General features: G+C 42.5%; 1 protein-coding gene across 1 annotated transcript in view; it reads left to right on the top strand.

Moving 5' to 3' along the window:
* The window catches only part of piezo1 (piezo type mechanosensitive ion channel component 1 (Er blood group)), a 285,867-nt gene that overhangs the window by 242,447 nt on the left and 17,923 nt on the right, over window positions 1–25,497 (top strand). The window contains exons 31-41 of the mRNA XM_073070242.1: window positions 1,652–1,723; window positions 4,751–4,851; window positions 6,543–6,663; window positions 8,565–8,705; window positions 9,680–9,852; window positions 10,203–10,333; window positions 18,086–18,286; window positions 20,310–20,568; window positions 21,150–21,338; window positions 22,310–22,511; window positions 25,093–25,201. Of these exons, the coding sequence (XP_072926343.1) occupies window positions 1,652–1,723; window positions 4,751–4,851; window positions 6,543–6,663; window positions 8,565–8,705; window positions 9,680–9,852; window positions 10,203–10,333; window positions 18,086–18,286; window positions 20,310–20,568; window positions 21,150–21,338; window positions 22,310–22,511; window positions 25,093–25,201 (1,699 nt within the window). The remainder of the gene's footprint in view (window positions 1–1,651; window positions 1,724–4,750; window positions 4,852–6,542; window positions 6,664–8,564; window positions 8,706–9,679; window positions 9,853–10,202; window positions 10,334–18,085; window positions 18,287–20,309; window positions 20,569–21,149; window positions 21,339–22,309; window positions 22,512–25,092; window positions 25,202–25,497) is intronic.

Genomic DNA, 25,497 nt, shown 5'->3' with positions numbered 1-25,497 from the left:
TAAAATATTAATTGCTGAGATCAGTGTAATGGTAGTTCAAAAGGATTCTTGTAAATTCAGAACGACAGGGCATAAGTAATCACAGGATGAAGAGTTCAAAATCTTACTGTGTCAGAAAATGGAATGCATGCCAAGTGTCCGTCTAGGTAGAAGCTCATATTTAACTTTAAAAGGATTTAGATAAGCACTTTATCCACATTTAGCTTCAATTTCATATTCTTTATTGCAAACAGGGCCTTTTACCCAGAGGTGGGGTTTGATTTTGAATCCCTACATTGTGAATGTCTTGACATTGATAATACGATATACTGAAAAGCCTGGTTAGAGTGAACATGGAGATGATGTTTACATTAGTAGGAGAGTCTTGGATCTACAGGCACAGGCTCAGAATAAAGGGACATCCCTTTAGAACTAAGATAAGGAGGGATTTTTTCACCTACAGGGTGATGAATCGGTGGAGGCTATATAAAGCGGAGATTGATTGGGAAGGAGGTTAAGGGTTAGGACCCCAGAGAATGGGCTTGAGAAAAATAATGGTGGAGCCCAATGGCCTACCTCTGCTCCTGTACCATATGATCTTATAGTCTTATTACACTCCTGTGTACCTCATCCTATGACTTCCGGGTGGAGACTCTGGCAAAGTCTCCGAAATGCCATGTGCACAAACACTTGGAATGTAGAATGTAGTTCTGCTCTTCAGACCGAGGGATGTTTGATTTAAAAAATTAAGATTTTACCAGAGCATAGAGCACACATGGGACAATTGATAATCCTGCGGTGCACAGGAGCATAACTCAAATACCTTTGTTTAAATGCCCCCGGGGGAGGGGGGAGAGACTTTTGAACCTTAATTGGCAGAGAGAAGTGTGAGACTTAGCTAGAGTAAATGAAACTGGACTCCTACCCTGCTTTCACGGATGGGAAGTGGCAGAATGTGAACAAAATATCTTCTAGGCAGGAGATGCAGAGAATCTGCCAGGTAACTGTCTTTCTGTAGCCATTATATGCAAACGTTTCTAATACTTGCTTCACTCACAGCCAAAGACGTGGTTCTTGATTTGGAACAATTTAATATCTGCATTGTTACTGGTAGTCCAGATGTCAGTCCTAACTTTCACCCATGGGTAGTGTTCTGGAGGCTGCCTCTGTGGGTGAATGAGAGGATGTGTTGCCGTTCCAGGCTTTCTATTGTGCAAAACGAGTGATGGTTTTGACATAGTGTGCATCTGCCACCAGTTGCTAACCTTGTGCCTGTTTCCTGCGAGCTGTGATGCTCAACGTCCTCCTGCTGCTGGAAGTGTTAAAGTCCAGGCTGCTGATGTGTTGTAGGTTAAACCTGATGGTACAGTATTAATTGCCTCTTTGTGCATGAGTGCCCCGCTGCTGAGGCATTGCACCTTGATAGTTGTGCATTGACAGCATTAAATGCTTTATGCAATGCTTCCTTCAACTACCTGAAGCTACACACGGGTCCATGCTGCTTTAAGCACACCTGTAACAATTACTGGCAAACGTGCTTGCTCCTGTTTCCTTTCGTAATTTTGCTGTGGTAGGAACGGCGCAGTAAATCTACCTCAGTATCTGATGTTTCTGACTTGAGTTTATGGAGATCCCTGATGTGCAAACAACATGCTTATCTCCTGTGTGACAGAGCAAAGTGCAACGAAAGAGAAGTCCCAGGAGAAAAGGAAATGGTGGCATCCCTGGGCAAACCATGCTAAAGGTATTTAATGTGTGTGACTGCTTTGTGTCATATTGATGTAGCACAGCTTGGTTGTCTCGATGTTTACCTTTTATTTAAATTGATAATACGCTGTAATGGAAGCAAAGGCAGTGCATTTGGTTAAACCATGGGCTTAACATTGTACAAACATTTCAGCTACACTTCGTGTGCATTTTTGGTTTGTGCTCAGTGTATTTCCCAACCTAAAGAAAGTGATATGTTTTCAAATTCCACTGATTTTGATCCAGTCTGACTGGCCCACCTGATTATGAGCTTGTCTGTCGCTTGCTTGTACGTTTCGTTACCACACAGTCCATTTCGTACTCTCCTCCTGTTTCCACTTCCTCGAATCATACTCCCAGTTGTCGTCAGTTCTAGTGTCCTGTTATGGAGCTCACTTATGCTGACAGCTCTGATTATCAGTGAAGCCGCAGTGCCCATGGAATCAGACAGGCTGTGGGACTTCACAGAAATCAGACTGTCAGCATGAGTGAGCCGCATAGCAGGAAACCAGAACTGACAGCAAATGGGAGCAAAGCTCTTTTTGACATCCAACAAATACCACAATGACTTATGAATAAAATAAACTGTCAACAAGACACTCAGCAGTTACAAATGTTACCACGTGCACTATCCTGAGCTGCTCATGCAGTCCACCTAGGCTCTTGGCCTCAGCAGAAAACAAGAAGTAGAACCTCAAGAGTTGGGTATAAGGATTAGGAGCAGAATTTAGCCATCTGGCCTTATGAGTTTGCTCCAGCAATCACTAAGATATAGGGGCAGAATTAGGCTCGTTGGCCCATCAAGTTAAGGTAACATTTGATCGTATATATTAGCTGTACTTCCCAAGTTTTCCCCAGTATCCCAAAATTCCCTTAAAATCCCAAATTCTATGTGGTGAACTACATATACCTGTCTGGACTGCTCCTGTGGCTCCTCCCACAGACCCCTGCTGACTGCTCCTGTGGCTCCTCCCACAGACCCCTGTATAAAGGCGACTGTGGCCTGTTGCCCAGCCTCATTCTCCAGGATGTAGTGTTGTTCATTCTTCCAGTCAATAAAAGCCGATACCTCGCTTCTTATGTCTCAGAGTGAGTTATTGATGGTGCATCATTCTATCAATCTATGTTTTGATGAGCTTGGGGACTAAGCCTCCGAGGTCCTCCAAAGTAGAGTCTTAAAGATTTCCTGCCATTTGATTGAAGACATTTCTCCACACTTCAGGTCTAAACGGCCTGCCCCTTATTCACAGACTGTGAGTCCCTGGGTGTGGACACCTCAGCCAGGGAAAACCTTTTCCCTACACCCAGTTTCCAAGCTTTGTAAGAAATTTTAATTACGTCAGGCCTCCCAAACAACAAGCACATTTTCCTGCTCTATCCCCCACTTCCATATTGACTTCAGCCTTGAATTTCCACACACGACGCTCAGCATTGAGAATCCCTGCGATATGCACCCTCTGAGGGAGGAAGTTCTCAACTCAGTTCTCAAAAGTTGACCGTTTATTCTGAGATGGTTTCCCTTCCCCTGTGATGTACGGGGCCAGACTGTGCCAAACCAGGCTCTCCTTGTGCAGAGCCACCCTTTCAGTCCGAATGACCTCTCTTACCTGAGTTAGATATGGAGGGTCCTTCACCCCTTAACTGTCACGTTAATGAATGTCAGATTGACTTTTGAAACAAATAATTCATAAAACAGTGCATTTTTTATAAACAAAAGTTATTAAAACAGAAATACTTTTTAAAAAATCAATCAAGAGCAAAATTATTTAAAACTATTGTACAGATTCATTCTTCTAATCTGCAAGCTTGGAATTCCCATTGAAGTCCCTGGCCTTTTATATTTTACACAAGTCGCAGTGGCGATTTCCCGGAAGGACTGTGGCCACAGGGAGTCCAGGGGTAAGCTGATCCATCTCCCAGACTCCATCAGCAAGTCTCAGGCCCCAAGAACATCCTTGAAATCTAGGATTTATTTCAGTTTAAACCGATGGTGCCAGCTCGCACGCAATTCGGGTCTGTATAGGTAATTGTACATTCTTAAATGCTGCTACTGTTTTCATTTTTTAAAGGACAGAACAGTGTGAATGTAAACTGAACTTTGTGGCCTTCACAACACAAGTGTGACCGAGCTCCACCCCACAGCGTGCTGATTCATGGCCAGTCTCCTAACTTGAAAAACGTTTCAGCCAGTATTAGACTGATTTAAGCTTGCGGGCATGCTGAACAGTTCTTACTTCATGTCATGGAAGAATGATTCATGATCCAGGAATTCTGGTCACTGCTTTCAAAATCAGTGCCGTTCCTTTTCCTGTCCTTTTACAGCTTACAGTGTTTTTTACAGTGTTCAGGGGCCTTTCTATAAGTGAAGTGCACAGTGCCATCATAGGCTCTTTCTATTTTACGAGGATTTTCTACATCACGTCATTGTTTCATTTCAAAACGTGTCACAAAAACATTGTTTACAAAGAATATTTATAATCTTATAATCACCTGCTGTTTATAATTAATCTTCATGGGTTTAAAACACCACTTAGTGACTCATTGCACTGAATCGCTTTCACTACCCTGAGTGAGAAAATACTGAGCTTTACATACAGCTGCTGTTTTGTAATTATACTTGAAATGCTTAAGAGTGAAAAAGTAGATGCTGCGCAGTTGATATACTAATATTGAATTAACCAGTAACACAGGAGATTCAGCAGAGGCTGGAGATCTTGAGCAGCAACACCAAATGTTGGAGGAACTCAGCAAGTCAGGCAGCATCAATGGAGGGGAATTAACAGTCTACATATCCTTCATTTCTAGGCCTAATGAGGTGTCTCCTACCAAAACATTAACTACTTATTCCCCTCCGTAGATGCTGAGTTCCTCCACATTTTTTAGTGTGTTGATATTGCTGGTTCTTTCAGGAAACAATAATTGACTCGTTAATGCGCATCACTGGCGTTTCTTTGGAAGCTAATTCACCATGCTGCCGTTAACATCTCAGTAATGATCTGTGCCTTTCTTCCCTTTTTCTGTGTAGTGCTTCAGTCTGGGGACTATTACTTGTTTGAGTCAGACAGTGAAGAGGATGAAGAATGTGTGCAGGAAGAACCCAAGCCTCCTGAACACAGTGCATTCCAGGTACCGTCCAGCGGAGCCGATCATTAAATGAGCATTACGCAGGGTTTGGGTGTGCTAACGTCGTGTACAAGAGAATGGTGGGACTCACATCATGGTGCATTTTGTTTGAATGTCCACTGCTAAAAATGTCATCAGCATGAGGCCCAAAGATCTTTCTCTCTAGGCTTTACCACCTCAGAGCATCCTCTGGAACTGTGCAGAGTTTCAGTGAGACAGAACCTGGAGCGAGAGCACGCCAAGTGAAGTCAGGCTTGTTGTAGTTCCTTTCCGTGCCTTGTGGCACATTGGGCAGCAACCTTGCTGTTTCCTTAGCATTTGTCTTTTTCTTTAACGAGGTCGAGTTGCTAGCTCAACACTCAACCCAGCATGGACGGAAAGTGTTCAAGGAACCAGCTGGATTCTAACCCGGGACCACTCACCTCAAAGTCTGGTGCCAATGCCACTGCACCACTGGCTGGTCTGTGAAGCGAGGCTTGCTGGAGTTCTTGCTTGGAAGATTCATTAGATTTATTCCTCAGCTGGGGTGAGGAATTTGTTCTCTGAGGAGATATTGAGAAAGGTACTAGAGTTTAGAAGGATGAGAGATGATTTCATTAAGACAGACCCTGACAGGTAAATGGCAAGGTGGATGCAGGGTGGTTGTTCCTTCAGACTGGGAAACCAAGAACCAGAGTGTATAGTATCAGTGGAAAGGGTTAGCCAGTTAGGAGTGAATGGAGAAGAAATGTCCTTTTTGCAGGAATTGCTTTATCACAGAGGGTTGTGGACGTTCAAGGATTGAATTGATTCCGTGTTGAACTTGAAGGAAGGAAAATATAATGATCAGGTGAGAAAGTCAACTTGAGGCTCACCTTGAGCCATGGTCACATTGAATGGTGGAGCTGGCCTGAGGAACTCCAGTAAAGTTCTTGTGTTAAAAGTTAATCATGGGCTTATCCACTCTCTCACCATGAATCTTCCAACAAATTTAGAGAATTTTAGAGAGACACGATTGGTGGTATTTTTCCAGTGCCTGTCATTGTCCAAGTCTCAGGAATGTAGGAGGCAGGGCTCATAGCTGCCTGCTTTGTGCTGGTTCGGGTCCTGATCTTCAAACATTCTTTTCCTCGCTCACGCAAAGGCTACCCTAATACACTGAAGGTAGTTAATTGCTGCCCATTTTGCTGCTGCCATTTCGTGCTGCAATGAATGTCCTCCATCTCTGGCGGTGTTCAGGGCTTCCTTCATCACCTTAGTAGATTCCTCTCAGTTTTCACTTCTGGCAGTCATGCAAGTCCAGGTAGAGACTCAGGAAAACCATCGCACTCAGCTGCAGAAGGATTCTTCATTGCTGTTTCCGTAACAGTTTTGTTTGACCAGTCAGGGTTGTTAGCCCTGAACTGAACCCCTGAACCTGGAGGATCAGTGGATCACTCTCAGTCTGGCTTCTACCCTTTGACTTGTTTGGCATGGGTGACCCTACCAGGAGCCAAAGCATGAAGTCCTGACTCCAGCCAACATAGCTCTCCGGGTCACTGAGACGTGCAAGCCTCCACACCCAACACTAAGGCAGTCCACTTGGACCAGCACATCGAAGGCGGTGGTGAATCTCATCATCGATGTCTGCATTTGCTGATTATAAATGTAAGCTGCTATTAATTGATCTGCAGTAATTAATCACATTGTTTCTCATGTTTTTGTGATTTGCTTAGTTAGCATACCATGCCTGGGTAACAAATGCAAAACTGGCCTTAAAGAAAAGACAGGAGCATAAAAAGAAACTTTGGAGTTTTAAACGTGATGCTGAGATACGCAGGCGATCGCAAAGAGCAGGTGAGAGTGTCCTGTGACTAATTGAATACCATTGCAGTACGACATCCCACATAGTATGCCTTTTTGAGCAGGCTGACTTGCAGTGGTGATATCGCTGATGGCTGGCAGGTCACAGCAATTAAGCCAAGATCAATGGCCAGTATTGTTTAATCTGAGAATTTTCACCTTTTCTTTACACAACAGTAGTTGCATTAAAGGTAGCACAACAGCGTTTGTTTGTGGCATCTGGCCAGCCCGTTTTCATGTTCATGTTGGGGATCAGTTTATTCATTTGGCAGTTTTATCTCACGTTTCAGGAAAATATTTATAATTAACTTGAAGGCAGCCAGTTGTACTGTACAGGACATAAAACTCTACAGCACAGCACAGGCCCTTTAGCCTTCAATTTTGTGCCTTTTAACCTACTCCAAGATCAATCTAATGCTTCCCTCCCACATAGCTCTCCATTTTTCTTTAAACTATGTGCTTATCTAAGAGTCTCTTAAATCTCCCTAAATTATCCACCCCTGGCAGTGCTTGCTATGCACACACCACTCTCTGTGATAGTATCTTTAATTAGATGAACTCTTGCTTATCTTAATTTACACCACTGGTGTAAGTAAGGAAGCTAGTGTGTTAAAGGATAACTAATGTTTAATATTTTGAATAATAGAAGATAAATACCTCCCAAACACAAGTATTTTTGAATGTTTTAAATCTTTTGTTGCTGTTCTGTTTATTTTCGTATTTACTCGAGTTTGTAGATAGGCAGAGTAAAATTATACAGCAGACTGTGAATTTGCATCCCTTCGCAGATGTATTGTTTTTCAATTTGAATTCAGTACCCTGCAGGTAGAGTTTAGAAGCTCCAGCCCACAGTTATATAAATGGAATGGAGATTGTTATCAGAAGGTGAGAACGGCCCTTCCTGAAACAAGACTTCCATCATGTGAATTGATGTTTGTGCCAAACTGAAATGTTAACAATACTAACTTGGACCCATTGCATGAAAAATAACCCGGAGTATTACTGAACCGAGATCGGGAAGGTTAACAGTTCCTGCTATCATACCAAATAAGTTTTCATTTTGCAGGTTGTAAAACTTTGACAGGAGTTTGAAAAGATGTTTTCTGTGAAATAATACAAAAACGTTGGGTTTGCTTATGAAACCCCTTTTTACCGGGCATCTCTAGAGATGTGGCTAGTTAGCCCCTCACTAGCAGCCGCTGGACTCAGTGGTGAGCAAAGGCTCCGTATTCTAGGGTCGGTATGGTTTGGGTCCCACCAAAACCTGGAAGTCGAGATGTCTCGCCCACCTGAATCCCGATCTGTGTGAATACTGTGCAACTACTGCCCCATGTAATTTGCTGTCGGCAAGAAGTAACAGATTGTACGGTGCAGAAAGAAAGTATATTTATGAATGTTCACTTAACCAAACTGTTATTAAAAGGAGAAAGAGAAAAAACAAAAGGGCCCATTGTAATTTAATCAGTCAAATGTGCACAAAGTTGAAGCTGATGTGTCCGGTGTACTCACGCCGCCAACTCCTATTCAACATACACTGGTAGAATTTCCCTTCTTGGACTTTATCAAATCACACATTCCCATTGGATCGAATCCAACGGCTGGTTCTTTCTCTCGAGCCTCTTCTTTCTCCATCTCCCGCCAAAAAGACCTCAACCCTCCCCAGTGTATGTGACAAAAAAATCTCTCCGCCCACTATTCTCTAGAACCTTCTCCCAATTCCACCATCCAGATTGGATGAACGACATTCCCAAGCTGAACATCACAACCCCTTATCTTTAACGGTAACCCAAACACTGCTAGCAGACCACACTGCTTCTACAGAAAGCCATTAAATGAAATATCCTACAGCATTAGCAGTAAAATCTTAACCAGGGCATTACACTTACTCCTACCAGGAGCAGGAACTGGAGCTGGGGCATTGCAGGAGGAAACCTCGAAGGATGAAGTGATGGAGGAGGAAGAAGGTGAAGAAGAAAAAGAAGAAGATAAAGAAGAAGCAGCAGAAGAAGAAGAAGAAGAAGAAGAAGAAATGCCATGCAAGTAGAAATTAGAAATTTCACAAAGCTTGGAGTTTATACTTTATAAGATCTGCCTGTCTGAGGCCCAAGCAGGGTAATTAGAGGTGGTGCTCAAATTATATTATTTTTTGTCATTAATTTTACTAATTTTCATCATGTTCTTATACTAGAAAAAGCAATTGTTAATGATTATTATGGCTGGACTCCTAAACCTCATATTTCACTGCAATCCTTCCTGATCCTTTGCCATTTAGATGACAGTCCATCTGCCACTTAACATTTTGTCAAATGCATTGTTCTACCTTTTACTCAATAATCTATCTACTTCTTTAATTTTCGACATGATTTTCCTATAACTACCTTTTTGTGTAATCTGCAAGTCATGATCCAGAGACCTATCCTCTGTTTGCAGGTCCAGTTCCTTTCTAAGAGTAAACTGCAGGTTACTCTCAGCTGTTCTGCCATCCCCTTTTATCTGACCTTCTACCCACTACCTGCAAAGCAGTTTCCTCTGTGCATTACCCTGCACAACATTAAGCTCATGTTACATGAGGCACAGTGAAAATAAGCCTGGAGATAAGCTCATAAAATAAGATAAAATAAGCCATCATAAATCAGGCTTCTCTTCAGTGATTGTTAGCTGGAGAATTGTATCCACTTCTGGGAACAATACTGTAGAAACGTTCACAAACGAGGAAATCTGCAGACGCTGGAAATCCGAGCAACACACACAAAATGCTGGAGGAACTCATGAGATATGGAATATGTGGCAGAGGTAGAATCAAATTGAAAAAAGATTTTGGACAATTCCTGGTGGCAAGACAGTGTTCAGGGTTGTAGGGAAAGAGCAGGAGTAGGAATCAACTTGATTGCTCTGCTGGTACAGGTAAGGCAGGTTGAACGGCCTCTCTCTGTGCTGTGTCAGTAGGTACAGTACTTCATGCTGGAATGTGTCACTGAATCTAATGATAACCTGCTTCTTTGTCTTTCAGCTAAGAGCAATTTTATACAGCGTCTGATGTATATTTTAAGATTTCTCTGGGTCCTGTTCTTGGCCATGGTTGATGGATTGACACAATGGCTAAACACCCTCGCAAAGCAATATCTTGATGCTTACACTGTTCTGTGGATAGAGCGATACCTACTCTCCCAGAAACTTGCTCGAGTAAGGACTTGAATAATTTTCCTTTGAAAAAGACATATTCATAAATACTTCTCTTAAAATCAAGCATTTACAAAGAATCTCATTCAAAATGTAATGTCTTAATCTAATAATGTGAGCAAATGGTCATGCTGCCTCTTAAACTGATCTTTTAATTGACTGTAGGTATGTGAATCAACAGTATTTTGTTTAATAGTTTAATCAAGTTGGATTTGAAGACTATGATGTGAATTTTATCATTGCTCCAATACAAAAAAAAATACATCGTTATGCATAATATATGTTTGATGGTGCTCCTTGCATTTTCCTAATGTTTCTAAGGCATGGTGTTGTTTGTATTGTTGCCTCTTCAGGGTGAGGAAGTGCAAGAGGCTCTGAGTGATCTTTATGAGACATCGGAAGACACCAATCAACCACAGATGCGGAACAAGGACCCTAAAGGAACAACAGATGAGAGTGATCCACAGCTCGACCCTGCATCAAGGCAGGTGCATAAATACATTTTCATAGGCTATTACCCAGATTGCAGTGATATATAGTTTCTAACTTTATGAGAGAAGTGATCTTAAGAATGGTAAAGGTCCTTGGTGGGGATAGTGTGATGGAGAGAGAGATATGCTCCCCAATCCTCCAGAGAAGGGTTTAATGGCCTAGATTCACCTTCTGTACATAACCATTTTCTGGCAGCAGTTAGAAGAGGTGCTTGTCCTGTCGGTGGGAATACGACTTTGGATTGAATAATATCTCCTGGTATAAGACAACATTAGGGAATGGAAAACAGTTCTTGAGGCAGGGTAGTCTAGTCTGGAGGAACCAGACTTCCTGTGGATCCTTTAGGGCAACAAGAAAGCATTCTAAACCAGCAGGGCAAACAATCTTCCATTCTATTTGTGCCCCACTTCCGAAAGGCTGTGTTCTTGTGGATTTTCAGCTTTTAGAGATTGTTTACCTGAGGTTAAAATTGCCTCTTGGACCCTGAGGACATAATTATTCAACATATGTTAAGCAGGATTGAGTGAATTTTAGACAGGATCCTCTTCATTTGGTAGAATTGAAATCCATTTATGTCTTATAGTATTGGAAGTGTAAGTCACATCAGAACATTTTAATACCTGCCAAGTTGGAAGTTGGGGTGGTGGTTTATAGGGAAGCTGGATAAAAAGAGAAAAGGATTTGCAGGGCTTTGAGTAAAGGACAATGGAGTGGGACAGGTTGCATTGATCTTGGATGGAGCTGGTATGGACTAGATGGGTCAAATAACCTTCTTTGATGCTGTGACCTGTTTATGATTCCACAAAGTAAACACTGCCAGTGTTAGTCAAGGGTCATCTAGGTGTATGTCAACCATTCTTGAAAATAGGCCATAAAGTATAGGAGCACAATTAGGCCATTTGGCCCATCGATCCATTTCCCTCTCAGCCCTAATCTCCTGCCTTCTCCCTATATCCTTTCATGCTCTGAATAATAAAAAAATCTGTCAAATTCTGCCTTAAATATACCCAATGACTTGGCCTCCACAGCTTCCTGTAGCAATGAATTCCACAGATTCACCACCTTCTAGCTAAAGAAATTTATCCTCATCTCCATTCTAAATGGATGTCCTGCGGCGACCCACTTCCTAGCGCACTCGAACCGGCTCACAAATAGCCAGCGCGCCGGCACAAAGGCCAGTCCCAAAAGGGCGACAGGTCTGCTTCACCAACAAAGGGAAAAGCCTGCGCGGGAATGTGAGTACGTGCCCCCTACAGCATCCACGCCCGGGGAGGGCGGGATCAGGGAGGCTTTAAAGCAAGGCTGTGAAGTTCGAATAAAATCTTCTTTACCTGCAGTTTACCGACTCCATGTCGTTATTTTAGCGCTGCGTGTAGCACACCGCTACAGTCCCTCTATTCTGAGGCTGTGTCCTCTGGTCCTAGTGTCTCCACCACTGGAAACATCTTCTGCACAGCCACTCTATAGAGCTGTATTGCTGTGGTACTGAGGTTTTCAGTCAAGATGCTTTCCCTCTTCTACAGGTGAATTTAAAACTTTACACAAGATTCTAAGGAAATATATTAACTGTTGATTAATTTTGAAGTGAAGAGGACTGAGCGATTTTAAAATAATCACTGGGGTTGTCAAGCTGTGGCCAGCAGACAAGTAGTGACAGCTCACAGATATTGAACCAGAACAACCAGCAACGTTCAGTGTGCAGAGTGAGGTTGTTCAGATGATTGTATCTATAATCCCCCTTAATACTGTCCTAGGTGCTGCAGCAACCTTCCTGTAAGATGGTCAATACACCTGTTTACACTGCTGTAGCTGTGATATAACAGGTGTTTTTAAAGTCCTAATATGTCCTCTGTGCTGCTTTTGTGGTTTAGCCAGTGATAAAAACTGTCCCATATTCCCAACTGCCTATCCTGCTACCTTTGCAAGTAGTCTGTAGTTGAGAGCTGAAGGGTTTAAAACTATTTTTGAAACAATTTAAATTTCTCAACTGTTGTCTTTTACATAGAACAGTACAGCACTGGAACAGGCCCTTTAGGCCACAGTGTTCTAAACCAATTAAATTAGTAATCAAATGTCTAACAAAACTAATATCTTCTGCCTACATAATCCTTCCATTTTCTCCACATTCATGTGCTTATCTAAATTTCTCTTAAAAGTCTCTAATGTTTCTGCCTTTACCACCAGCCCAAGCAGCACATTCCAGACATCCACCACTCCCTGTGTAAAAAAAACACTTGCCCCTCACATCTCCTTTGAAATAACCCAGTCTCACCTTAAATGCATGCCCTCTGGTATCAGACATTTCAACCCTGGGGAAAAGATAGTGTCCATCTACTCTAACTACACCTCTCAGAATCTTGTAAACCTCTATCAGATCTGCCCTCGGCCTCCACTGCTTCAGAGAAAGCAACCCATTTGTCCAACCTCTCGTTATAACAGGTGTCCTCTAATCCAGACAACATCCAGGTAAACCCTCTCTGCACCCTCTCCAAAGCTTCGACATCCTACTGATAATTCTATTTCATGTTTTATTTTAGAGATGCAGCATGGAATGGGCCTTTAACTCTAACCTAATCACGGGACAGTTAACCTACTTACCCATACGCCTTTGGACTGTGGCAGGAGACCACAGACCCACGTCCTCCACATCCAAGCATATATTCACCCCCTTTATCCTTGAGTGGTCCTATCCTCTTCCCTAGCTATCCTCTTACTCTTGATGTAAGTATAGAATGCCTTGGGATTCTCCTAATCCTACCTACCAAGGACTTTTCATGGCTCCTACAGGCTTTATTAATTCCCTTCTTGACATCTTTTATGGCTTCTTTATAATCCTCAAGGGCTCTGTGCGATTCTAGCTCCTGAAGCTTTACACTCTTTTTTCCCTTCTTGACTGTATTCATCACCTCCCTCAACATCCAAGGTTCTCTTACCTTGTCATCCTTGTCCTTCTTTCTGACTGGAGCATACCTGTCCTGTACTCCGTGAGGTTGGTCTATAAACACCTTCCACATATTGGATATGGACTTGGCCAAAAGCAGCTGTTCCCAATTAACTCTCCCTAGTTCCTGCCTAATGCTCTCGCTCCAATTTAATACTCTCCTGCAAGCTCCATACTTATCTATACAACTACCTTAAAACTTGAGGAGTTGTGGTCACTGTTCACCCACTGAAAGGTCAGTCACCTGGCCAGGCTCATTACCCAAGAGCCCCTCCTCTTGATGGATTACCTACATGATGATTTAAGAAGCCCTCCTGGACGCAACTAAGAAATTCTGCCCCTTCTAAACCACCTGCACTTACAAGGTCCCAGTTTATACTAGAGAAACAGTCTGGTTCTGTCGGCTGTGTAAGTCTAGGGAAGACAATCTCTGTCCTTGCTAAACATAGGAGATTGAGACGCAAGCCCACCCCAAAACCTCCTGTTTGTGTGGATGCTGCGTGATTCGTTATCCTGTTACAAATAAATGCCAGGAAATAACAGACAGTACACTGCGTACAATTAAAAGATTTAGCTTTATAATTCCTAATTAGATTAAAGGGTTAGTAAAGAAAGAGCGAAAAGGAAAGGGCCCATTGTAATGAAACAGTCTAATGTGCACAGGTTGGAGCTCACCGTTTCCCTTCCCCGATCCTCCTTCAATCTCATCCCAGGCTTCGTCGAATCATGGTCCTGCTCCGAGTGGAATCCTATGACCTCTCCTCTCCCACGTCTTCTCTCTTCATCTCCTGAACAAAAGGCCCCACGGCTCCACCTTAGTGTCCCTCACCAGAGAAACCTCGCCTTAATCCGGCCATCCTAATGGGATGGCACACAATTCTCCTATCTCTTATCTTCAACAGTAGCCCAAGCAAGCAGCTTTCAGAGAACAGCACAAAAATCAAATAAAGAACAGCGTAACAGTAAAAAATAATGAACCAGGGCATTACGTTAGGGAAGTTGAAGTCCTCCATGACAACCCTATTGTTTTATACCTCTCCTTAATCTGCCTGCACATCTGTTCCTCAGTGTTTCAGTTTGGGGGGGGGGGGTGGGGGGATCTGTAGTACAATCCCATCAGGGTGATTGCACGCTTCCTATTTTTGAGTTCTGCCCATATAGACTTAGTGGAGGAGCCCTCCATTATGCCCCCTCTGAGTACAGCTGTGATATTGTTCCTAAATGATAGTGCAGCCTCTTTTACCTCCCTCACTAGCTTTTCTTAAACATCAAAACCTTGGGATTTTAAGCATCCATTCTGTCCTCCCTCAACCAAGTCTGTGTAATGGCCACAACATCATAATTCCATGTACTGTCCGTGCTCTTAAATTCATCTTCCTTGCCCATAATCCGAGCATTAAAATACAGACATGTCAAACTATCCATCCCATCATAACTATTATTTTGCTCCTGCCTGTTTTTATTGGCCTTGACATCTACCTTCCTTCCCATCCTCCACTTTCTGACCTGATGCTCTGGTTCCCATCCCCTGCCAAACTTGTTTAAACCCTCCCGAGTTGCATTAGCAAACCATCCAGCCAGGATATTGGTTCCTCTCCAGTTTAGGCGCAACATGTCCCTCTTGTACAGGTCACCTCTGCCTCAGAAAAGGTTCCAGTTATCCAAGAACCTGAAGCCCAGCCCCTGCACCACTTCCTCAGCCACTATTCCTGCCCTGACTAGCATGTGGCACTGGAAGTAATCCAGAGATTACTACCTTGGAGGTCCTGTTCTCCAGCCTCTTCTCTAACTCCCTATATTTACTGCTCAGGAGATCTTCCTCTTTTCTATCTGTGTCACTGGTGCCAATGTACACCTCGAGTTCTGGCTGTTCGCTCTCCCAAATGAGAATATTCTGCAACCGCTCCTAGACCCAGTACCTAGGAGGCAACACACCAGCCTGACGTCTCTTTCACGATGACAATGTCCTGTCTGTCCCCCTAACTATTGAGTAGCCTATCACCATTGCTCTGCCTGACCTTACTATTCCCTGCGGAGCCTCAAAGCCGGCTAGAGTGTCACCGGCCTGGCTACTGCCGCTGTGCCCTGATAAGCCATCCCCCTCCCCCCCCCCCCCAGCAGTATCAACAGGGTGTACTTGTTGTTACGCGGAATGGTCACAGGGGAACCCTGCACTGCCTGCTCACTCCCCTTACTTCTCCTGGTGATCACCTGTCCATTATCAGGCGTGCACTCTGGGTGTGACCACCTCAGTGCTAGTCTCACCTGTTACCTCTTCAGCCTCCCTGATGGTACTGAGTGCATTCAATTCCAGCTCCAGTTCCTTGACTTTGACAGACAACAGCTGAAGTTGGGTTCACTTCCTGCAGTTATCAGGGAGACCAATAGGTTCACTGCATTGCACTGCCCTAACTCCCATCCCGCCTACACTTGGTATACTTAGCTTTGGCTCTAACTTCTTAAGCGTCTGTTCTACAATCCACTAAATGATTCCCAATGACTCAACACCCTCAGCCTCCACCTGTTCTCATCAAAGCAGGTTGAGCTAAAGCCTCCCACTCTAACTTTGGCCCACTCACACAATAGCCGCTCCGCTTAAACCTCACTTCTTTTTATTGGGCAAACACGAGGAAATCTGCAGATACTGGAAATTCAAGCAATACACACAAAATGCTGGTGGAACACAGCAGGTCAGGCAGCATCTATAGGGAGAAGTGCTGTCGACATTTCGGGCCGAGACCCTTCGTCAGGACTAACTGAAAGGAAAGATTGTAAGAGATTTGAAAGTAGGAGGGGGAGGGGGAAATGCGAAATGATAGGAGAAGACCAGAGGGGGTGGGGTGAAGCTGAGAGCCAAAAAGGTGATTGACAAAAGGGATACAGAGCTAGAGAAGGGAAAGGATCATGGGACGGGAGGCCTAGGGAGAAAGAAGGGGGGAGGGGAGCACCGGAGGGAGATGGAGAACAGGCAGAGTGATGGACAGAAAGAGAGAAAAAAAGAGGAGGAGGGGGAAAAAAGCTAAATATATCAGGGATGGGGTAAGAAGGGGAGGAGGGGTATTAACAGAGGATAGAGAAGTCAATGTTCATGCCATCAGGTTGGAGGCTACCCAGCCAGTATATAAGGTGTTGTTCCTCCAACCTGAGTGTGGCTTCATCTTGACAGTAGAGGAGGCCATGGATAGACATATCAGAATGGGAATGGGATGTGGAATTAAAATGTGTGGCCACTGGGAGATCCTGCTTTCTCTGGCAGACAGAGTGTAGGTGTTCAGCGAAACGGTCTCCCAGTCTGCGTCGTTCAGCGAAACAGTTTCCCAGTCTGCGTCGGGAACCTTCTTTTAATTGGCCATGCTAAGTTACTAATAACCCAAGCAATCTCCCACTCGGCAGACAAATCCCGACAGGCTCCGGTTCCTCTTTAAACCTGGTGTGTAAAGTCCACAAGGAACTGTCTCCAACTCACTGCGTGATCTCCTGCTTGACAGACTAGTCCCAACAGGCCCCAGCCGCTTTTAAAACCTAGCATGTAAGGTCCACAAGGAACTGTCTCTATGTGATCTCCCTGTTGGCAGATGTGTTCCAACAGACCCCAGCTGCTTTTAAAACCTAGCATGTAAAGCTCACAAAGAATTGTCTCCAATTCACTCCTCAATCTCCCACTTGACATACCAAGCTTGCCCGCTGTTGTTGGGAAAATGAGAGGAATATAGAAACATAGAAAACATACAGAACAATACAGGTCCTTTGACCCACAAAGCTGTGCCAAACATATCCCTGCCTTAGAACTACCTATGTTTTACCCATAGCCCTCTATTTTTCTAAGCTCCATATAGCCATCCAGGAGTTTCTTAAAAGACCCTATTGTTGTCGGCAGCCCATTCCACATGCTCACCACTCTCGGTGTAAAAAAAACTTACCCTGACATATCCTCTGTACCTACTTCCAAGCACCTTAAAACTATGCCCTCTCATGCTAGCCAATTCAGCCCTGGGAAAAGGCCTCAGACTATCCACATGATCAATGCCTCTCATTACCTTATACACCTCTATCACGTCACCTCTCATCCTCCATCGCTCCAAGGAGAAAAGGCCGAGTTCACTCAACCTATTCTCATAAGGCATGCTCCCCAATCCAGACAACATCCTTGTAAATCTTCTCTGCACCCTTTCTATAGTTCCCACATCCTTCCTGTAGTGAGGCAACCAGAATTGAGCACAGTACTCCAAGTGGGGTCTGACCAAGGTCCTATATAGCTGCAACATTAGCTCCTGGCTCTTAAACTGAATCATAGAAGTGTTTAATGTTATGGCATGGGAGGAGCTCATTCAGTCTCCAAAGGCTCTGAGGAAAGACATCTGGTCTATCCCATTCCGTGCTCTTTCCCCACGACCCTCTCAAAAGCCCGTGTTCAATTCCCTTTTGAAGACAATTCTTGATTCTATAACACTCACCCTCCAGAGAGCCAGTTCCAGTTCACCATTAATTCTTTAGTTAAAAAGTGCATTTTCCTGCATTGCACTCTATCTTTTGCCCAGAATTTTAAATTCGTATAACAGCAATGTTCATCGTGGTAACTAACGAGTTGGAGGCAGTTGGAGTCAGAATGTGGTGAATAGGATTTATTCAGCATTCCCCCCCCCACCCCCCACCACCTCCATTCAAGTGAGAACACGGACCATCCTGGTGCAGAGGGACCAGAGGTTCATCACAAGAGATGACTTGGGGCATGATAAGAATATCAGTTGTTTAAAAAAAAATTGTTTTCGCACTCTGTTTATTCCTTGTTCCTTTCTAATTCAGTAGTTCTGACAAAGGACAAGAATTCTTGATGACCTCTGAAGAGAGGAAAACGGTTCCTGAGTACAGTAAAATCACAGAAACCGAAGAGCAGAGTTTGCCTGCAGATGCACTGAAATCAGCGGAATCTGTCACAGGTTCAGAGGAGACAATTGTCTATCCCATTGCCCGCTGTAGAACTGCCAGTGAGCTGCTTTCAAGCAGGTATGTAATCAGAAAGATGCTCGCTGTGGAAATTGACCCAATTTATAACCTTACAGGCTTATGACCAAAACTGCACCACGATCACTGCGTTTCAGATGTTCTGTTTTATCTTTGATTTGCACCTGGCCTGATAAAGGTAACATTTCCCTCTCAGTAGTTCCATTTGCAAATATTCAAATTACATTTATATTTTGTGTTCTGATGAAGGGTCTCAGCCTGAAATGCTGAATATTTCTCCCTCTCCTTAGATACTTCTCCCTCTCCTTGCTGAGTTCCTCCTGCATTTTGTGTGTGTTGTTCCCATTTCTATTTTGTCCTGTCTTAGAAAACATCCAATGAAAGATAGTGAGTTACAGATTAGAAACTTCGTAAACATTTTTTGTTTCTTTTAGAAAAAGATTGGGTTGCAGTTCATATGTCGCTCTCCAACAGATGCCTTAGCATCTGCCATGCACCTGGCCCTGACACACCTAGAAAACAAGAACAGAATGCTGTTTCTAGATTTCAGTGCTGTCCCACAGATCTTGGTGAACAAGCTTCTACTCCTCACTCTACATATGCCATGTGCAACTGGGTGTTGGACTTCCTAACCAACAGACCTCACATAGTCAGGATGTACAACCGCTCCTCCCTCTCCATTATTCCTAACGTGAGTGCCCCCCACCCCAGGGTGGGGTGCTGAGCCCATTGCTGCACTCTCTGCTCTTATAAGATTGCATGACCAAACACCCAAGTAATCACATTGTCAAGTTCGCCGATGACACAACAGTGGCGGGGCTCATCGCCAACAATGATGAGACGGACTACAACAAGGAGGTGGAAGAGCTCAAGGCATGGTGCCAGGCAAATAAGCTCTTAATGTCAACTAGACAAAAGAGATGGTTATTGACTTAAGGAGAACTTACACCATTCACATCCCCTTCAAACTGGCGACATGGTGGAAACTGCAAGTAGTTTCAAACTCCTGGGAGCGCACATAAACAGCCTCTCATGGTCGCAGAACACATCCTACACCATCAAGAAAGTTCACCAATACCTCTTCTTCCTGCGGAGGCTGAAGAAAGTTGGACTTTGTACAGCCATACTTGTTTCATTCTACAGATGCACTACAGAGAACATCTTAGCAAGCTGCATCACTGCTATGTACAGAAGCTGCTCTGCAGCAGACAGGTAGGCCATACAACGGGTAGTCAAAACTGCCCAATACATCACTGGCACCAGCCTACCTACCATCAAGGATACACTTATATATAGAAATGTGCCAGAAAAGCACCCGGACATCATGAAGGATCCTACACACTGCTTATGGACTGTTAGTCCCACTCTCATCTGGGAGGAGGCTATGTAGCATCCACCATACTCAAAATCACTTACTTGTCCAAAGCAGTAAGGCTAATCAACACCTCCACCCACTAACTCCACCACTACTTCATTATTTCCTGTCAGTCACCTTATGTACCACCTAGTGTCACTTTATGGACATACAATCAATCTACATATAATAAGCTATTTTCTATATTTATACTTATTATGTCTTTATTAATATCATTATTGTGTTCTTTATCTTTTGTGTTTTTTTGTGCTACATTGGATAACAATTATTTTGTTCTCCTTACAGTTGTGTACAGGAAATGACATTAAGCAGTGTTGAATCTTGAATCTTGACTAGTTTTGTCTAGTCTTGGGATTTCATGGAATAACAATCAATTTCTTTTCTCAACCATATATCACTATGATTTATCCTGTGAAAATAATCAAACAACAAAATGCAAAAGCAGGGAAATCCTTACAAAAGTAATATTACTCAATAACAAATATCCAAGTGGACTAATTCAATTTCGCTAAATTAAATATAGTACATTAAAAATGACATGAGTTCTTGTAAAAATTATACAAGTTCACATGTAAAATTGAGATAGGACAAGTTGGATGTTACTGGATGAGCTTTTGATTAGATGATGATGTATGATTTTTATAAGTGTAACCCTTTAGCATTAATGCCTTTTTTGTTTTTTATTTTAAGCCATTACTATATTGAAAAACTGGAAGAGTCAGAGAAGTTCTACGAATCCCAGAATCGATTTTTGAAACTGCTGTTTGCAGTGTATTATGTCATTGCTGCTAAATCCGAACTGACCTGTTACTTCATCATTATCTTGAACAACATGACCTCTGCCTCTGTGATCACACTTTTTCTCCCTATCCTTATGTTCCTCTGGGCTATGCTCTCTATTCCCAGACCTAGTAAGCGATTTTGGATGTTAGCAATCATCTACACTGAGGTGAGCAGTGATAGCTTTGCATGTTTATCATTCTACTAATGTATGTTTCATGGAGTTTTATGCACACTACTATATAATTGTACTTTTTATTGTTAAGGAGTGACTTTCATAATAATCCTTTGTGTGATGTTATGATAAGCAACACACAGGACTATGAAATAGGGAATTGGGCAGAGCAGGACTTTCATCAATTGAAAATAGCACTAATTTGCATAGACTTGGTGACGGACTCACAAAATGGTAAATTCCTACCTGACTGGATGACTGCAGCTGACACTTAGCAATGTAAGATTTGTCACTTGAACAGGAACAGTGGTATTTCTAGTCCCAAAGCTGACTGGCCAAAACAACTGACATTTTTTGCAGGATGATATGTGCAAGTGAATTATTAGGGTTCCCTGCAGCACTGACAAAACTTTCAAAGTATTTCATTGGCTTCAAAATGGTTTTCTGTTTGGATTTACTTATTGATCTGTGGTATTTAGCTGCTTTTCATTTTATTCAGTATCAAGAATATTAATAATTTTTATTCAAACATAAATACCAAAGCTTGTTGAACATGCCTTTGTTGGACTTTACAGGTGATGGTGGTCATTAAATACTTATTCCAGTTTGGGTTCTTCCCTTGGAACAGCCACCTTATCTCTGCACTTTATGAAGACAAGCCCTTTTTTCCACCACGGATCCTCGGCTTGGAGAAGATGGAGAGTTATGTTAAATATGATCTGATTCAGCTCCTGGCACTTCTATTCCATCAATCACTGCTGAAGGTTGGACATACTAACTTTCAACATTACTAATAAAACAGCTGTTTTTATTGTGATAGGAAATCTAACAGCTGCACAAACGTGCTTTTAAAATAGGCTGCTTTAGTTTAGTTGGGAATCCACTGGAGTTTGATAATCCTGTTTAGAGTGGTGAGTGGAAGTTAAATCATCAACATTGAGCAAAAAACCTACTATAAATCTGATGACGTGTGACCATTTCAAATAAACAAGAAAATGACTTCTAATGCAGGAGATCCCAACCTTTTTGTGGCATGGTCCAATACCATTAAGTGAGGTGTCCGTGGACCCCAGTTTGGGAACCCCTGCTAATAGTTTTCATTGAGTCCTCTGCCAGTAATAGACATTTCAAAAATTGAAATACTCTTGAGTTAGGAGTGTCCAGCAGGTGCCTATATCTTACCAGTTTTGTACAAATACACTCTTGGGAGTTAATACTGGATGTGCTTTGGCATCTTTCTCCAACTTTAAGCCAAACCACATATACAAGTTCAAGAATATTTACAGCATTTCATCAAAGAAAGTGAAATGAATTGTTGAGACACGGTGTCACAGTTGACCTGGTCTGTGCTGTCTGCCTGCAGCTGAACGTAGGAGTAATCATGCTGGAGTGGGAGTCTGGGGGTGCCCTGTCCCGGGTTGGAGGCCTGTCTGTTGGTGTGAGTGGTGGCTGGGGGAAGGAAAGGGGCTTGTTTTGCTGTTATTGTTCTGCTGAACATTGTGGATGTGTTATATTAGGGCTGGAATGTGTGGCAACACTTGCGTATCCTTGGCTGTGTTGGTGTTAATGCAAACAACACAGTACAGTGTATATTTCAATGTACATGTGATAAACACCGTAAATAAATCAGAATCTGAATGTAGACTACATTGCTAATATGCATTACCTTAAGAAAAGCATTGATTTCTCTACCACCTGTAAACGTGGCGCTTCTCTAAAACTTTCTCATATCTAGCGACATGGACTATGGGATGATGAGGAGGATCAAAAGAAAAAGGATAATGTGAAAGAAAAGGTAGCCCTGCAAAAGTCACAAGCTGAAACCTCCGATGATGAAGCTGCAGCTGCAGATGCAGACGACCAAATTTCAGTTTTGGAACCAGAGCCGAAAGTAAAGAAGACCAGATTCCATGTCAGGAGGAGAAGGCAAACTGACGGTAAGAGTAACACTGCATAATAAAAAAAACTGAGCTCACTGTTTAGTGATGTTTTGAATTCCAGGCTACATATCTGAGCTAGTTCAGTAATAGTGTGGAGCGTTTCAAAAGAGTAAACATCACATATGTTACACAGCATACCGGTACTTATTCCCTGAAGTCCTCGGAATTCTGTAAATCTAGATGCATCACTAGCTTTAGACTTGATATTTTGATGTTTGGTTTTTTCTTTCTTATTATTGTTGGGATTCAACACATCGCTTCACAATTCCTGAGTGCTTTGAGACAGTCATAATATCTCATTATGCTTGTTTCAAAACCCAAACAAAAGTGGTTTAATTGATGATACCAATTACATGATTTTACTTTTGTCTCTGGCTACGATCTCCTATTGGTACTAATTATTGGACTGGAATACACAGTTTACTGTGTGCACTTTTGAAGTCCATTAGAGGCACGTTCTCAGTGACAGAATGTTCCTTTCTGTATAGAACAGGGGTTATGGCGTGGATTCCTACCATTAGCCGAGGGCTCTGTGGACCCCAGCTTGGGCACCCCTGACCTAGAGGCACCGGGACTTTAGGATAGCGTTTTAACGCAAAGTGTTATCCCAACAGATGGTGTTCGAATTGTTCCGTTCCTCCAGCAGATTGTTACTTTTAGGAGAGGTTAAAAGCATATAATTCTTTGATTACATTGATGCTACTTGAAAGTGAGCAAGGATTGCATATTTCCCTGATTGCTATTGTGTTCTTGTCTGTAACCAAGAAATATTTCTCTGTGGTGCTTATGGCTGTTGAATAACTAATCTTTAACTATTGCTTTTTATTAAACTCTTAGACAAGATTCCAGTTTTACTCTACAACCAGATTTAATGTTGAATGCTAAGTTTCACAATATTTTACCAGTTAATCATATACCTCTTAATAAGCCAACACATTCTGCGGTTTACAATAAGACCCTTTGTGATTAAATCCATTTATTCATTGAGGACAAGCTTGACAATAGTTGGATGGGTTGAAATTGCTTTTCTCAGTGTAAATAGAAATTTTAAAGAAACCTGTATAAGTGGGGAAAGATGGCAGAGATCTCAGGGGTTTTGGATGACCCAGTGCATGATTAGAAAAGGTCTTATAAGCAGACATGGGGTGTAATTCAGAAAGACAAGTGAGTTGTTGTTTATTACTAGGAATTGAATTTTAAAACATAGTGCTGTGCTTCAGTTTTAGAAACTTTTCTTTGGACCACTTCTGGACATCATTAGTGTATGGCTTTAGTCTCCTTATTAAGTAAAGATGTAAATATGTTGGAGGTAACACCCCCCCCCCAGCCACTTTACTTTCAATCATTACCAACAGGTTCTTCCAAGTTCTCTAGGTACCTGAACCAGTGTAGAATCTCTCACATCGGTCTCACTGTTTAGACCCCAAGTTAACTATTATCATATCAACTTCAGTGTCTCTATTGGTCCAGGCCTTGACAACAATCTCTCCCACTAATAGTCACCTATCACCCCTTAACCTGACTTATCTCAGCCATCAGTCTTTACCACATATTCACCCACCTCTTCACCTTCGCTGTCTACTTGATTACAGACCAACCCCACCCGGGGCCCTGTTTGGGCTTATAAACACAACCAGCTACTCAAGTTCATGTTTAATTGTCATTCAACCATACATGAATGCAGAGGCAAGCAAAGTAGCATTACTACGAGGCCAGGGTGTAAATCATACACAGCACAAGACATACATGGCACATATGAAACAACAGTGTAGTCACACAAAAAATATATAGTCCAAGTCCCTGAGTCCAATAACGTTGCAGCAGTCTGTGTTGAACACAATACATCTTGTCTTCTGCCGAGTGAACACTAGAGGACAGCACCGTGCCACACCGCTTCCTGTACTCAGTGGAGCACCTGGACTCCGCCTCTCTCCTGGATGGCTGCAAGCAGGCTTGAGGCCTAATTCTCGCAATGTCCGAGGCCACGCAGCTCCCCCACCATTTGCCAATAAACCAGTGAATCAGACTTGCAGCATTCCACATTAACAATGTCCAACAGAGTCTTTGCATTTCCAAGAAATGTGAATAAAACAACCTGCTGCACGCGCCCACTCTGACGTTTCTCTGACACAGGCAGCGGTAAGATCTGCACAAAGTCCAGCTCCTTCAGTTTCTCTGCAAATGAGCAACTCACCCTGCAGTACTTTAAGTTCTTCATGTCCAGCATGGTCTTATAATCATAAAAAAATGTTTAAACAAGACATTTACCGTGAAATTCAGTCCCTGTTGCTGGTCCCATAGAAGCCGCTGTCTCTGAGCGTGCCACCGTTTTATTGGAAGATTTTGTTTATTTATGATCTGTTTGCAATAATGATTTGCAACTTTTGTTTTAAACTGCACTGTGTTGCCAGTCGGTAATAGCAGCACATATGGTGAAACTATTTTTTTTAAATGCTATAGTTGGTTCCTGTAGTGTAAATTTATTAGACGGGATCATGAAATTACAATTCACAATGAGTTAACTTGTAAGTTGTAGTTGAAATAATATGATTAATAGATTGAAAAATTATTCTTATAGTGAAGGAAAATTTATCTCGAAAGCCTAAGAAGAAACATACCAAAAAGGAAAAGACAAGCAAGAAACTAATTAACTTTTGGATAAAGATGAAGAATCTTCTCTACAAAGTGTAAGTGAACCCAGGATGTGCTTTGTTGCCAATAGACTTAACAAGGTCCACATACAGTTAATAGTGTGGGAATGAAATAGGTTTTAGGTGAATAAGTTTATAATTAAACGAACAGTATCTTTAAAAAAAAATTTAAATATAATTAATTTACTGCATTTTTTTTGTATTTGGATTAAATTCTGTGTGGAACAAAGCTGGATGGTCAGATGGATTAAAGATTGTCTATGTTATCCAAGATTGGTGCAAGTAAATTGCAGATTGTGGTAGAGCCCTTAATTACCTGTACAAGTTTGGGC

Source organism: Hemitrygon akajei, chromosome 17 (genome assembly GCF_048418815.1).
Source record: "Hemitrygon akajei chromosome 17, sHemAka1.3, whole genome shotgun sequence".
NCBI lineage: Eukaryota > Metazoa > Chordata > Chondrichthyes > Myliobatiformes > Dasyatidae > Hemitrygon > Hemitrygon akajei.
This window is presented reverse-complemented; position numbering and strand designations above follow the sequence as displayed.